General features: G+C 48.3%; 2 protein-coding genes and 1 long non-coding RNA gene across 3 annotated transcripts in view; 1 reads left to right on the top strand and 2 right to left on the bottom strand.

Annotated features, from left to right (window-relative positions):
• Positions 1–5,280, top strand: part of TANC2 (tetratricopeptide repeat, ankyrin repeat and coiled-coil containing 2) — a 250,044-nt gene extending 244,764 nt beyond the window's left edge. Inside the window, exons 26-27 of the mRNA XM_014458693.2 lie at positions 1,618–1,718; positions 3,301–5,280. Of these exons, the coding sequence (XP_014314179.1) occupies positions 1,618–1,718; positions 3,301–5,263 (2,064 nt within the window). The 3' untranslated portion in view covers positions 5,264–5,280. The remainder of the gene's footprint in view (positions 1–1,617; positions 1,719–3,300) is intronic.
• Positions 5,281–5,623: 343 nt separating this feature from the next.
• On the bottom strand, positions 5,624–7,987 carry LOC111826720. Its single transcript, XR_002830090.1, has 2 exons — positions 7,717–7,987; positions 5,624–5,834 (listed from the first exon to the last, which is right to left on the bottom strand). It is a non-coding gene; the product is annotated as an uncharacterized LOC111826720 (long non-coding RNA).
• Positions 7,988–13,544: 5,557 nt separating this feature from the next.
• Positions 13,545–14,764, bottom strand: part of LOC102418255 (cytochrome b561) — a 10,504-nt gene continuing 9,284 nt past the window's right edge. Inside the window, exon 6 of the mRNA XM_023756762.1 lies at positions 13,545–14,065. Within this exon, the coding sequence (XP_023612530.1) occupies positions 13,801–14,065 (265 nt within the window). The 3' untranslated portion in view covers positions 13,545–13,800. The remainder of the gene's footprint in view (positions 14,066–14,764) is intronic.

Below are 14,764 nucleotides of genomic sequence, written 5' to 3'. Positions count from 1 at the left end.
CCAGACATAACAATAGTCTCAAAAGAAAAAAGTAAAGGGTAAGGTTGGAAACAGTAGGGATAGAAGACAACCTTGCTAAGATGGAATACTTTCTCTCAAGCTCCACATTTGTTCAGAAATAATCACCTCCCATGAGCAGAACTCTGCTTAGTACCTGAAGTCTGTCTTTGGTAGAAAATTGCCCATCCTTTTTTTTTTTTTTTTTTTTTTTTTTAACCTATGTTCTGCCTAAGGCCTTGTTTTCTGCATTAGGAATCACAAGTGTAACCAGAGGCTACTGTGCTGTGCTTTGACATTAAAAGAGGGAGGAAAAACTTCTCTTTTGTGTAAGGCAGTGGTTCTCAACCTTCCTAATGCCGCGACCCTTTAATACAGTTCCTCATGTTGTGGTGACCCCCAATTTCATTGTTACAAATTGAACATAATTAAAGCATAGTGATTAATCACAAAAACAATATGTAATTATATATGTGTTTTCCAGTGGTCTTAGGTGACCCCTGTGAAAGGGTCATTCGACCCCCAGAGGGGTCACGACCCACAGGTTGAGAACCGCTGGTGTAAGGGTTAAAAACTACAGCTTTGTGCTTCCAGGGAGCCTCTGTGATAAAGAGATGAAGTGATAGCACAGACAGGGTCCTCTTTTGTTTTTTTTACTTTAAATGTTTCCTAAATAAGGAACCATTTAAGAGAAGAAACAGACCAGAGAAGTCCTCTGAAATAAAAAGGAAACTACCACTTACTGAGCATCTACTTTGTGCCAAGAACTGTTTACAAAGCATTCAAATGCTGTATTGCTCTTATTCTACCTGTGAAGTAGGTATGCATAAGAAAACATACAGCCCTGACCGGTTTGGCTCAGTGGATAGAGCGTCAGCCTGCGGACCAAAGGGTCCCGGGTTCGATTCCAGTCAAGGGCATGTACCTTGGTTGCGGGCACATCCCCAGTAGGGGGTGTGCAGGATGCAGCTGACCGATGTTTCTCACTCTCTATCCCTCTCCCTTCTTCTCTGTAAAAAATCAATTAAATATATTTTTAAAAAGAAAACATACAACACATTCTGAAAGGGCACAAAGCAGACCAGATAATTAAACACTGTCCTTACTCCATCTAGCCAGTGCAGACCTCATCCTCTTGGATTTCACTCATCCCTTGGAAAACCAAGGAATAGTGGGTGTGGCAGGGAGGTGGGAGGTAGGGTGAATTTCCATGTGAGGTGTAGGCGTGTGTCATGGGAGGTGATTATTTATGTGTGTTGGCCTCATTCATGCGTGTGTAATGAGTTCAGGTTTCCAACTTCAGGCACTTCATTGGGTTGACATTTGGCTTCTGGCCTAGAAAGAACTTTGTGAGAAAGGCAGAAAGAAGGCAAATTAAAAGTATTTTTATACTTATGGGCAGATACATTCCTATGAGTGGTTGCAGGGCCACACAGGGCAAAGGCAGAAGGAACTTTCAAGCTGTGGGCCACATGGCTAAAGCTATACCAGGCATGTCAGGAATCCCAGGTATTCCATCCATAAGTGTCAAAGAAATGTACATATGATCTGTGTTATTCCCAAGTTGTCTATTTTTCATATCTCTTCAATGACTCATTTGCACACCTATTGTAATGACAGGATTTTGGAATGGCGGAGGAATTTGCTACTAAGGCCCTGGAGCTGAAACCGAAATCTTATGAAGCTTACTATGCAAGAGCAAGGGCAAAACGCAGCAGCAGGTGAGGAGAGAGAGAGAGAGGGTAAAAAGCAAGAGGTCTCTTTTCTGAAAATCTGGCCAAGGCAATGTAGGCCATCCTGGGGCATATGTACCCATGTGTGTCTATCCCTGAGGACTCGTAGGGCCACGCTTAGGGGATGGCTCCCATAGCAATACTCAGCTTAAGGTTGGCAAGTCTTCCGGGCTGTGGAAATCTAGCGCATTTTGCTTTGGGTGAAAAACGTCTTTTTCATGTTGGAGAGTGGCACCTTCTTTTAAGAACCCTCCGCCATCTCTCAATCGTGTTAACCCCCAAGCAGGTAGCATAAGGAGACACTGGTGACTTAGGAAGAGGTCACTGAGCGACATCCCCTCGACCCTTTCAGAGGGAAAAGTGGGGTGGGTCACGTACATCACAGGCTCCTCTTTCTCTTCCTGTAGGCATTTGGGGGATCCCTGGATTGTTTGGTCTTCCTTGGGGGGCTCCCCTCAAGTCTGGTGGCATCAAACCTCTTTCTTACCTAAAGCCCTACCACCCACACCACAAACTCGTGGAGACAGGAGGCCCTTGCTGCCAGGATTGAGGGGACCCACAATGGACTCCATCCCTCATGCCCACCTGCTGTGGTTTGGCCAGTGGGCAGGAAGGGTCCCAGAAAGACCTAGAACCTGCCATCAGTGATCTTCGGATAACTTGTCCCTGTCCTTGATGCCTCCTGCCAGCATCCCACCCTTTTCCCAAACTGCGTGGGAAAGAACTGCTTCAGGCTCACTGATATAACCAGGGCGGGGATATGGTCCTGGAAATCAAACCCAGGGTAAGTCCAGTGACGACAGTGGCAGTAATTCTAATCTTAACTAGCTGGGGTAGTGAAGCTCTTCAGAAGCTTGACTGTCAAGTTCTCTTTCCCACCAGATAATTCCTTCCCCACAAATGAAATGGCTCCTTTTCTGGGCAATATTAGTAGAGAGAATGGGAAATCTTTGATAGTTCACGTCCTAATTTGTAAATTAGAATCTGAGCTGCCTAGTCAGCAAGCCTAATATCTTCCCAGCTTTGATGTAGCAGAATGGAGGAGCAATAGTGCTGTGGGATGAGGGTTAGGAAGGGCAGAAGACAGGGTTCTTGCCTAGGATGGAACAGGCCTGAAACTTGGAGCCAAAATATTAAGAATATAACAAAAAAATTCTGCTGGATCAGCAAGATTTTTAAATATTGTAGTTATTATTTTATTCCTAAGCTAATTGACAGTGACCCTGTAAATGACAACCCCACCCAACCCTCATACTGCCTGGTGTGCATTTGGGCACTAAGAGAATCTTCCTGAAGGGCCTGGCTGGACTGACAAAATGAGGACATTTCTTCACTAATCCCAGAGAGGCCAGAAGGAAGATGGAGGCAGAACGGGTTAGAGAATCATTCTGGACTCCTCTAGAATGACAGCCTACCTGTTTCCTTCCTTACAAATTAAATAAAACCAAAAACCCCCGACTCTGACAGATGCTCCCACAGTTCTCTGAAATAGTGACCATGTTCTCAGCTCTGGGCGGTTCCTGTTGATTCAGAGTAACTCCAGTTCCTGTGTTTACGTTTTGTTAAGCAGACAGTTTGCAGCAGCCTTAGAGGATCTGAACGAGGCCATCAAGCTGTGTCCAAACAACCGTGAGATCCAGAGACTCCTGATGAGAGTGGAGGAGGAGTGTAGGCAGATGCAGCAGCAGCAGCAGCAGCAGCAGCCGCCACCACAGCCACCTCAGCAGCAGCTACCAGAAGAAGCAGAACCTGAACCACAGCATGAAGACATATACTCTGTGCAAGACATTTTCGAGGAAGAGTACTTGGAGCAGGATGTTGAAAATGTTTCCATTGGCCTCCAGACAGAGGCACGGCCCAGTCAGGGGCTCCCGATCATCCAGAGCCCACCCTCCTCTCCAGCCCATAGGGACTCCGCCTACATCTCCAGCTCACCGCTTGGCTCTCATCAGGTTTTTGACTTCCGGTCCAGTAGTTCTGTAGGTTCTCCCACTAGACAGAGCTATCAGTCCACCTCACCTGCTCTTTCTCCAACTCACCAGAACTCTCATTACAGGCCTAGTCCACCACATACTTCCCCGGCTCATCAGGGTGGATCTTACCGCTTTAGCCCCCCTCCTGTGGGAGGGCAGGGCAAAGAATACCCAAGCCCTCCCCCTTCCCCTCTCCGAAGAGGCCCTCAGTATCGGGCCAGCCCTCCAGCTGAAAGCATGAGTGTCTATAGAGCCCAGTCCGGCTCGCCTGTGCGCTATCAGCAAGAAACAAATGTTAGTCAGCTTCCTGGCAGGCCGAAATCTCCATTATCCAAAATGGCCCAGAGGCCCTACCAGATGCCTCAGCTTCCTGTGGCGGTTCCCCAGCAAGGGCTCAGGCTACAGCCTGCTAAGGCCCAGATTGTGAGAAGCAACCAGCCCAGCTCTGCTGTTCATTCAAGCACTGTCATCTCCACAGGGGCCTATGGTCAGGTAGCCCACTCAATGGCTAGTAAGTACCAGTCTTCACAAGGGGACCTAGGAGTCAGTCAGAGCCGGTTGGTTTATCAAGGGTCAATTGGGGGGATTGTTGGGGATGGGAGACCTGTGCAGCATGTCCAGGCCAGTCTGAGTGCAGGCGCCATCTGTCAGCATGGAGGGTTGACCAAAGAAGACCTTCCACAGCGACCTTCCTCGGCATATCGAGGTGGCATGAGATACAGCCAGACACCACAGATTGGACGTAGTCAGTCCGCATCCTATTACCCAGTCTGTCACTCAAAACTAGATCTGGAGCGTTCCTCTAGCCAACTAGGTTCCCCTGATGTGTCGCATCTAATCAGAAGACCTATTGGTGTCAACCCCAATGAAATCAAACCCCACCCACCAACTCCTAGGCCATTGCTGCACTCCCAAAGCGTAGGCCTTCGCTTCTCTCCATCTAGCAATAGTATCTCGTCTGCCTCCAACCTAACACCTACCTTCCGGCCATCCTCCTCGATTCAACAGATGGAGATCCCACTAAAACCCGCATATGATAGGTCATGTGACGAGCTGTCGCCAGTGTCTCCCACTCAAGGAGGTTACCCCAGTGAGCCCACCCGATCCAGGACCACACCATTCATGGGGATCATAGATAAAACAGCCCGGACTCAACAGTACCCCCATCTTCACCAGCAGAATCGGACCTGGGCAGTGTCATCAGTGGATACCGTTCTCAGCCCCACGTCTCCAGGCAACTTGCCTCAGCCTGAGTCCTTCAGCCCACCATCATCCATCAGCAACATTGCCTTTTATAACAAAACCAACAATGCACAGAATGGCCATTTGCTGGAGGACGATTATTACAGCCCCCATGGGATGCTGGCGAACGGGTCCCGCGGAGACCTCTTGGAGAGAGTCAGCCAGGCCTCCTCCTACCCCGATGTGAAGGTGGCTCGGACCCTCCCTGTGGCTCAGGCATACCAGGACAACCTGTACAGGCAGTTGTCCCGGGACTCTCGACAAGGGCAGACATCCCCTATCAAACCAAAGAGACCATTTGTGGAGTCTAATGTTTAAAAGACATTTGTTGGAGTGAGACCCATATGTTTTCACTGCACATTTTTAGGCTTGGTTTCCACATTTGAGGTAGTTCTCTAGCTTAATTTCTCATGTAGTTTCTGTGTGGTGTTCAGAGGTGGCAGCCCACATGCTGAAATCCTTTGCATGCAGCCGACTGGGAAGCTGGCCTCCAGTGAGCCAGGACTTGTTTCTCTTGCTGTGCCCAGCCACATGCTCTCTCCCTCTCTTCAGATGCCAACGAGGAGATTGTTGTGCCGTGTGCTTTAACCCAGGGAGATCAGACACACTGGTCAGCTTTTTCCAGGAGACAATCGCTTTCACTGATGTTCTTGTTGGTTGTGTAAATGTCTTTCTCTCTTTTTTTTTTTTTTTTACAAAAATAAGATGTTCTTGTTCGTTTTCTTCCAGGAACTTTAGAAAGAGTGTGATGCTCCCTTTGCCTTTGCACTCTAACCCCGTGTTTTCCAGATAGCCAGCCCCAGTGCATTCTGGTGCCCTGGTCTCCCCTACTGCCAGCTCCCTGCAGTCTTCAGGTCTTGAGTGTTCCTTTAGGTTGTTGCTGGTCTTCCTGTGGGGGTGAAAGGATCAAAGAGAAAGAGAAGAAATGTCTGTTAAATTAGAAAAAAAAAAAACACACCAATGTAATTATTTGAAATAACCACTATTTATTTTCCAAGAAGTATTTTAACAACATTTTAAAAACAACCAGCTTTTTAAATATTTTGGTCAGCCAAGAAAATTGGATAAGAATCATGGGTAATTTTTAATAATTCACTGAAAATTATTCTTTAGATGTTTAGCCAACAATTACCATTAAAAACTACTGATTTTTCATGGGTGAGGGAGGGAATAAATAAATATATAGGAAGAGAGAGAGAGAAGGAAAGACTGTTCTGGATTCTCATTGAAAGGCTGTAGGAAATCTTTGGAGAAATCCCCCTTTAGATCCTGAGCATCAGATTCCACAAAAAGTGAACTGAAGATTGGCTGGTGCAATAATCCTGTTAGGTGGATCGTCGCCTGGAGCTAGACTGTTCTACTGGCCCTCTTTTTTTAAACCCAGATGGTATTTAGTGAAGAAATTGGTTCTTTGAGAAACAAATTGAATTCTCATGGGACTAAAAGACTTGTTCCCAGAATTTGCACCCAGGGCCATTGCAGTTTGTGCCAGATGTTGTCTCATTCCATTTTGAGATCTATAGTTTCATTATCTAGTGTTTCTTTTTTGAGGTAGGAGTGTTCGGGGAGTGATATTTTGAAAACCAGGCACCACAAAGTGTCTCCTTTCAGGGTGAAGAAGGCCCCCTTTCAGCCTGGGTGGGGGTACATGAGATACCAGGTCTTCTGATCCAGGCACCCTCCACCCATCTGTGTCTCTTGCTAAGCTGTCCCTGAGGGGCTGAGGCCAGCATGAGATGAGTGGCAAGAACACTGAAAGCCAAAGCCTTAGCATAGGCCCGGCACTGAGTGCTTATCAGTTCTTAGAGTTTAACCTTCTAAACAAGTCAAACTCAACAAAAGAGAATTCGTTCTCTGTTAGGAGGAATCACTGCTCTTGTTCGTAAAGGGCTACAGGTAGGGCAACTTCCTGAATAAAAATTCAGATGGGCTCAGACCAGTTTGTAATAGTAAGTGTCCTCTGAAAGCATCGCTCCAACATGCTTGAAGCATGAAATTGAGACCAGAAACACTTCTTTACTAATTTAGGTTCTGCCAAATAGATGGACCCCCCTCCGCCTCCAAGCCTGAAATAGGCTGGGACTTGACCCTATGCTAGAGGCAACAGCTGGGCTAACTCAAGACCCAGACTCTTTCTCTGATGCCAAAGGACTATCTGCTCAATGACAGCAGCATGGGCATCAGTGTCTGTCTCTCTCTCTCTCTCTCTCTCTCTCTCTCTCTCTCTCTCTCTCTCTCTCTCTCAAATGTACAGCATTAGTACAGCCTACAGCTGGGAGCCCAGCAGCCTCTCACTCCCTCATTGTCCAGGTCTTAACCCTGTTGGGCTTTTTGCATCTTATCCTTTTTAGCCACCTCTCACTGAGGAGCCGCTGCTACATTTTGAAAAATTTCTCAGTGTCTTAGAAAAGTGCCCCTGCTTATTTGGAACAAGACACATACATCTGTACTCCCCTGTCTAGGTGGGTGAACAGGTTCTGTGATTTTATAAATATGCTACTTCTCCCCACAGTCTCTTTCGGTTTTCCAGGATAAACAGGAAATTTTAGGGTCTGTGTCTCATTGGGCAGAACACCTAAAATGTCGACAAAATACAATTTGTTTTTAGCCGTTGGAAGAGGGAGTGAATGTCACTACTGGGCGCCAGTTGTTTTTGCCTACAAAATACCCACTGGACCTTATAGGGGAGGAGACGGAGTTCTTCCTTGTAAGCAGACTGCCTGTGCCCTGTTTTGCTACTTCACTGCCATGGGATGATCTTAGTACTGTACCTGAGAGTTGCCCCTCTCCCAACAGCATTTGCTGAATCAATGTCTGGCTTCAGGTGGGGCAGGGGGAGGGGGATTTTTCATATGAAACCAGTAAGTTCCTCTCATCCTGTTCACATCACCCTGAAATGGAGACAGTGGTGACAAACTTCAGCTTATAGGTTGTATGTTCCGTTTGCCCAGAATTCTTGCACTAATGGGTTTCCATCACGTCATGTCTATAAATGGGTGCACTTTACTGTTTGAATTTGTGACTCTAATACTGGATATTTAAGTGTGAGTACTGTCTTCATTAGAAAATAGCAAAAACGCTCTTGTCTTTTAGTGTGTTTTTCAAGGAAAAAAAGGAAAGAAATCAAGCAGTGGATCACAACATTTATAGCACAAGAAATAACTTGTATATAAGCATCAAAAAGAGTAAGAATTTTTAAATACAAAAAAATATTTGCAGTGATTTTAAAGTGCTTTTCCAGCAATGTTCTTAGGGACTCCTGAGACATGGTTACTTTATTTACTGGATCAGTAAGGCACACAACTAACAATTAAAAATTAATGTTTATTTACAAAGTAAAGGGGAAACCTGTGTAAATGAGAATTGGCATGGACAAAATGGAGGCCATTTTGTGTTTGCTGCTGTAGCTCGCCCAGGTCGCAGGCGCGCACTATTAAAGTCCCAAGTTAATAGAGCACAAGCCCTTCTTGTTCTCCCATGTGCCCTCTTCTTAGATGTGTTTAACTTAAACTCGAAGGCTCAGGAAAATTCCACTTATTAGGATCATGTACAGTACCCCAGGGCGTTGTCCAGAGATACAAGTTGGCTGATTTAGTTAAGCCTGGATTACTAAACACTCTTCCTAAATTATTGTAAACAGAACAGCTTAGAGAAAGGTATTCTTAGTCCTTATATTGTATAGTAGTTTATGAAACCCTCTCTAAATATTGGTATTTTTGTATTCCAGAGATGTACCCAATAGAAAAATTAATCAGTATCTAATTTCATATCCTTAAGTATTTTCCTTAGATTTTAGTCCTAGACATTGGGTTCTGTGGATGTCACCTTGCTTCACCATACTTTACCACTAGGTGTCACTGTGGCTCTGCACCAGGCTTGTCCAGTAGCAAAGAAAGGCAGCATCTCCTCCGGGGGCTGCCTCTAGGGCAGCAGGCTGGCCCATAGCTCCGAGGGTTCAGGAAGGCGAGCAAAGGTCTGGAAAGGGATCTTCACACATCTGCACCAGTTGTGAAGATGAGCTCTTTGAACACCCTGCTTTGGACCTTCAGCCAGGCAGAGGCTGGGAGAAGGTTGGCCAGAACTCCCTTGCTCTGGTGGGTGGATGGGTATGTAGAAGACCCCTTCTTCCCCATGAGCACCCATCTCAGTCCCTCTTGGCCTCCAACTTTTTATTAACTCCAGAAGTGTCACAGTTGGATGGTTTGATTCAAAGATAGTTATTTTTCTACTGCAGAAATGCCTTGGACAAAACCAGTTGGTCTCTGAATCTTTGCCACTAAATGGAACAGTCTCTCCTGGGGGGTCAGGATGTGCCTATCCCTGTCCCAGTCTCACCCACCCTGCCTCTCTGTCCCTGGGCTGCCCACTTCCCAAGCTAACCTGCAAGGCAGCCTGCTGCTGCTCCCGCACGGAGGCCGGAGCTGCCCTGTTGCATGTGCATTGGGAGGTGTGGCTTTTTCTCCTTTTCCTTTAGGAATTCCAGACTGACCATCTACCATGACTAACAACAATGAACAAAGGGCTTAGGGGTAAGAGCTACCTACAAAGACGTGTCATGGAAACCTTCACCATGCAATGCCTTGAACTCAGCTCTGGCTGCTCCCAAGAACAGGTGGCTGGCTGGGGGCCTGGACACAAGCACAATGGGGCTGGTGGAGCCATGTGCAGCGCTACTTGAATCCCCACCGGGTCTTCATCAACTCCTTTTATAACAGACCACTCAAGGGCTGAAGTGTCGGTAACCTGCATTTCGGTGTCCAATGCCTCACAGCAGCTGAGCCACCCTGAGATGATGTGGCCACATGATGGCCACAGTCAGAGCTTTGAAAGTCAGTACCAAATGAACGCATAATTGGACACCAAAAATCAAGTGTTACTTTCATGTTTCCTCACCCACCTCATCTCATTTCTTCCTGCTGACTCTGTGATAGCTCCACTAAGCTGCCCTGTCAGGTTTTAGCTGGATGCATATACTAGTAGGTGCAGGCCAGCAGCGCTTGTGTTTTTTCAGACAGACCTACTCTGTGGAAAGGGAGGAGCCTAGCTGCTTTGTTTTTCTAGCACTTGCTGGCTGGATTTTTCTTTTGCCTAATCACTAACCAAAACACTTGGTTAGGGGGACTCAACTCAATCCCTTCTGTCCCTGGGACCAGACAGAGTTAATTCTGGAAATTTCAGTACTTGAATGTACCTGCCTTATTGTGTACCAACTTAACTGGAAAAAAGTTAGAAATGCTGGCTCTAGATCTCTACTTCATTCACAGGTTACTTTGGGAATCTGTAAGTTACACTTCCTATTCTGGCTTCGTTTCTCTGTTTCGTTTTGTTTTCCTTTGGCTGATTCCTGCTGAGTGGGGCCGGTTCCTCGTCAGGCTCCGGACGGGTGCCGTTCTCAGGCGTGGCCTCCCTTCCGTACAGCACAGCATCTCCGTCTCTGTTCTGTCTCCTCCAAATCCAAGATGATTTCAATTAGTACAGACATGTACAGTCTACAATTAAAGAGTGATTTGTACTAATCTGATTTTGATTCTTCCTCCTTTTGCTGTCCTTTCAAGACACTTGCTGGAAAAAGCTTTAATGCACTTAGTTTCCTTTAGGTTTTCTATAACTCGGATGTAAAGGACTTTCTCTGTACAGTATATATTATCCAATGCATGTTTGTTCTCTATCCTGATATATTGAACACCACACAGTTGTGAACTCGTGCCATGGGGAGTCCCACACCCACCAGAGGCGTCTAGCCCCCCGTGTATAAGGAAGGCATTTCCTTTGCTGTACTTGCTTGAGCAGTTTTATTGTCTGTACATGTGAGCTGTGTGAGATAGATGTGAAAAGTTAAGTGAATGCATTTTCCTGCCCATGTATACAGATCGCCATCTGTACAATGAACTGTATGTATGAAAGCAAATGTACTTATTTATAAATGGGTAACACTTGGAAAAACATGGCGTTGTGGTGCTTTCTCCTTCCGTGACCTCTCCAGGCAGCTGGCTCAGGCCACCCTCACTGAGGCCTGCGGTGCCGAGGAAGCTCCTGAGGACGACTCCACAGGGTAAGGCGAAGGCCAAAAGCGAGATGATTTGGTTGGTCTCCTGCGAGACCTTCCGATCACCCCTCAGGCTGTGCTCACTGGTTGAAGTGCTTGAGCACCTCCTTGGAGTTGGACACTGATAGGCCCTGGAGAACCGTGGGCAAGAAAAGGCCGTCAGAGGCCTGTCCGCCGAGGCTCACCGCGTGTGATGAGAAAGGGAGGCTTTTTCTTCAGTGGAAGAGTTTTTCTCCAGCCACACCACGCGAGCACTGACCCCGGTTCATTTGAATAGCTGAGGTGAGGCTGCACCCAATCCAGCTACCGTCCCAAAACTGCAGGCTGAGGCGACCGCCAGTTAGAGCTGCTAGGTTAGAAGCTGTGCCCGAGGTGGGGGGCAGCCCTAGCTGTCCCAGGACTGGCTCGGCGAGCGCTGGGAGCCCACTGCTTCCAGTGGCTTTATATTTTTTTCAGAAATCTGGCCGGAAATTCCAATCCTCGCCATGCAGACAGCTAGGCAGATGCACTGTGAATGGAGAGGCTGCAGATTTCCTGAAATTGGCTGTGGAGACTCATTATCTTACAAAGTGGCCAGCACTGAGTCCGGCCACCTTTCCTGCCTAGCTCCTACCTCTTTACTTCAGGGACAAGCAAGGAAAGAGACCACTTCCTCTAGACACCGGATTGTGCTGAACAAACATGCCTGCTGGGTAGCAACTTCCATTTCCCCCACAACCTAAGCTGGGGAGCAGGAGACCAGGGGTGCACCGCCATCCCAGCCTGGACGCCAGGACTGTTGGGAGAGGAGAGGACCCGAAGGAACCACCTGCTCGGTCTGAGAGCCATTCCTGAGCGGCCAGTTAGCTCATTAAAAATAAAAAATGAGTAAGTGGTTGGCAAGAGGGAAAAAAAGCCTTTTAAGGATGCCTGGGACATTGGAAGAAAGGTGAAGGTAGTGATTCCTAAAAAGCTAATTCTTAAAAAGGAACTTACCCTGAACCTGACTAAAGAAACAGCAGCAGCAAACAACAAGGTCTTTGTCGAATCCCAGAGGTCCCGAATCAGACCGTCTTCCCCATATTCTCATTCCCCACAGGCGCCCTTTAGCAGCTCCTGTAGCGCATGCCCCGCTGCACACGCGCACACAAGGTAGCCAGACCCCCTTCCACAGGCAGAGATGGGGGCGGCACGCAGCGTCATCCTCTCAGCTTTAAAAATGGGAGCTGGAGGAGTCTCGAGAAATTTGGGAACTGAGTCTGTTCCCAGGAACAAGGATGGGCGTTCATAAGTGTATTGTGTCTGGAAGGCCCTGTGGTGAAAGGGGAGGTCCCACAGAGACCATGTTCAGAGCCCATGGTGCTGGGCTGTTCTCGAGACACTGTGGACAGGGACTATATACGTTCTCTAATTTTCTTCACGTAACCTCTGACAGATGGCATCATTCTCCAAAACCAAATGCAAATGCAGATCCTGAGACAGGCAAAGGTGGGACTGATTCGGACCTGCCTGCACGGTTCCCCTGTGCCAGGCTGCCCACTTCTCAGAAGAGGTGACCCACGAAGCAAGCAACCTGAACAACTGCAGGAGTAAGGGCAGCGGGTCAAGGAGGCTTGGAAAATGCTACTTTGTGCTCCTTTGGAGAAACAACTCTGCCGAGGTCAAGAGGAGTCACTGTGGCACCTGTAGGGGCTTCCCGGCCCTGTGAGGAGGTGGGTCCCTCCCGAGGAGGTGAAGGAGTGACACTGGAGGGAGGGGCGTCACCCTGTCTGGATCCTTTGAATGTTCACAAACACAGAGACCCTGAAGTCTCAGGGGCTCCCCCAAAGGCCAGAGAGAGAGGGCACACTCACAGGTCATGGTGCCTCTGCCCTCGCCCGAGAGCCCGCAGCCCTGACCCTGACAGAGCTCAGCTGTGGCGTGTATCGAGCAACGTGCTTTGCATGCTTTTAAGCAAATGAAGGTCCACAGAGAACCTTGATTCGGGAGAAAGACTCTTCAGCTGCATAAAGCAAAGACCTCTGCAGCCCTGGCTCAGACACCACGCGGAAAAGGAAGGAACTGTTAGGAAGAATTTGTGTCAACAAAGGACTGTTTACCACATCAGAGGGTTTGCTGTAGGGTCCCCGTGGAGTGAGCTACGTTGTGGAGTCGTTTTAAGTGCTTTTCAGGAGCACACGGTGTATTCCGTCCGGTGAGATCCCACCCAACGTTCCCGGAACCTCGGTTCTCAAGGCTTTGCTCTTAAGGAATAAAGAGGCATATTTTTAAAAAGAAAAAGGTTAATGGAATACTGGGGGGAACTTCTTGCTGAGGCCTTCATCAGCCCCTTACAGCTCCACCGTGCAGGCCACTCGAGGGGTGAGAAAGGGGTTTCCCTCATCACATGGAAGAGCCTCCCACCAGCCCTGTGCCCGGGCAGAGCTGGGCTGATAAATATCATTAGTCATGACCTGTGTGCCCAGCCTGGGGACATCCTATTTCTCTCCACCCGGCAGAACCGCCTTCACGTACCTGACTGCCAAAAGCACTGGCTCCTTATTGCCACAATAAATGACGATAGCAGGCGAGACATCTGCTGTAGACATTTATTAAATCTCCTGTTGCATCGACACGACGTTATATTTCACAAAAGACCGGCCACAGGCAAATACAATAAACTACTCGGGTCAGCTTTTGGGGGCTTTTTGCTCCTTCGTCATCCAGCATACACTTTGGCAAACAGACTGGTTTACAGATTTTCCTTGCAAATCCAAGGCTCCGTTTCTCTATGAGGCATTCGGCAGGGGAGATACCGTTTCCTTTGGTAGTTTGTCTAAGGTGGAGTTTCTCACATGTAAACATTGACTACACAAGCGAGTGCCAGGTGATGAAAGAATTGATGAGGCCTGGGCCCCCACTGAGTGCACAGTCTGAACGAGCCAACACCCTCATCCAGGCGAGCTGCAGGGGAGGCGGGAGGGGCTGGGTGGAGCCCACGCGGGGGAGGCGCTGGACCACAGCCACCTGCTGAGAAGTGGCCTCGCTGGAGGCACTGAGTATCAGAAATCGGAGCAGTAGAGGAGACTACCCCCTTTCTCCAAGGCAGCATGAAGCTGTGAAAAAGGCAACGGTTAAGAAAACACACGCTAGATTTGGAAATGTTATTAACTTCTTCATTTAAGTAAACCGTGTCTGTCTCGAACTGTGTCATGCTCCTCACAGCCCAGAAAATGAACAAAACAAGGAGAGAACACTCGCCAAGTCCAAGCACAAGATCGATGCTCTAATCACGTTATTTCTAGACTGAAGCCAAACAGTGACTCAGCTAACAGCACAGCACATGTGTGGGGTTGGGGGGTTACTGTGATTCCGACTCATTCCCCACTTCCTGCAGAGATGGCCCTGGAAGGTCAGGGCAGATGAGCCTGTCCTCCCGGACAGAAGCGGGCAGCCCCACCGCCCCACTGAAAGGGAAAGGGGCAGGAGCAGCAGCTTTTCATTGATAAAAAGGTGGTGCCCTCAGCCTCTGGTCAGAGCAGTGCCTGCCTGGCTGGTGAGCATGGACAATGGGAGCCGCAGGCTGAGCTGCAAGGTAAGCCACCACCCACAGCAGCCTGCACAGGGGCCCTCTCCCTCCTCTTCAGCTGCCGGGGGAGGTTTGTCTGTGCCCCATCCCCTCTCCCAGCAAAGCCATCCTGGGGACAAAGAGCTAAAGAAGGGAAGGCTCGAGAGCACAGCTGGGCGAGAGCTGTCTCCAGAGCTTCCCAGGGGCCAGTCCCGCCCCTCTCCAGGGGAGCCGCACTCTGAACACC

Source organism: Myotis lucifugus, unplaced genomic scaffold (assembly GCF_000147115.1).
Source record: "Myotis lucifugus unplaced genomic scaffold, Myoluc2.0 scaffold_99, whole genome shotgun sequence".
Taxonomy (NCBI): Eukaryota; Metazoa; Chordata; class Mammalia; order Chiroptera; family Vespertilionidae; genus Myotis; species Myotis lucifugus.
The sequence above is the reverse complement of the archived record's forward strand: the minus strand, read 5'-3'. Positions and strand labels throughout refer to the sequence as shown.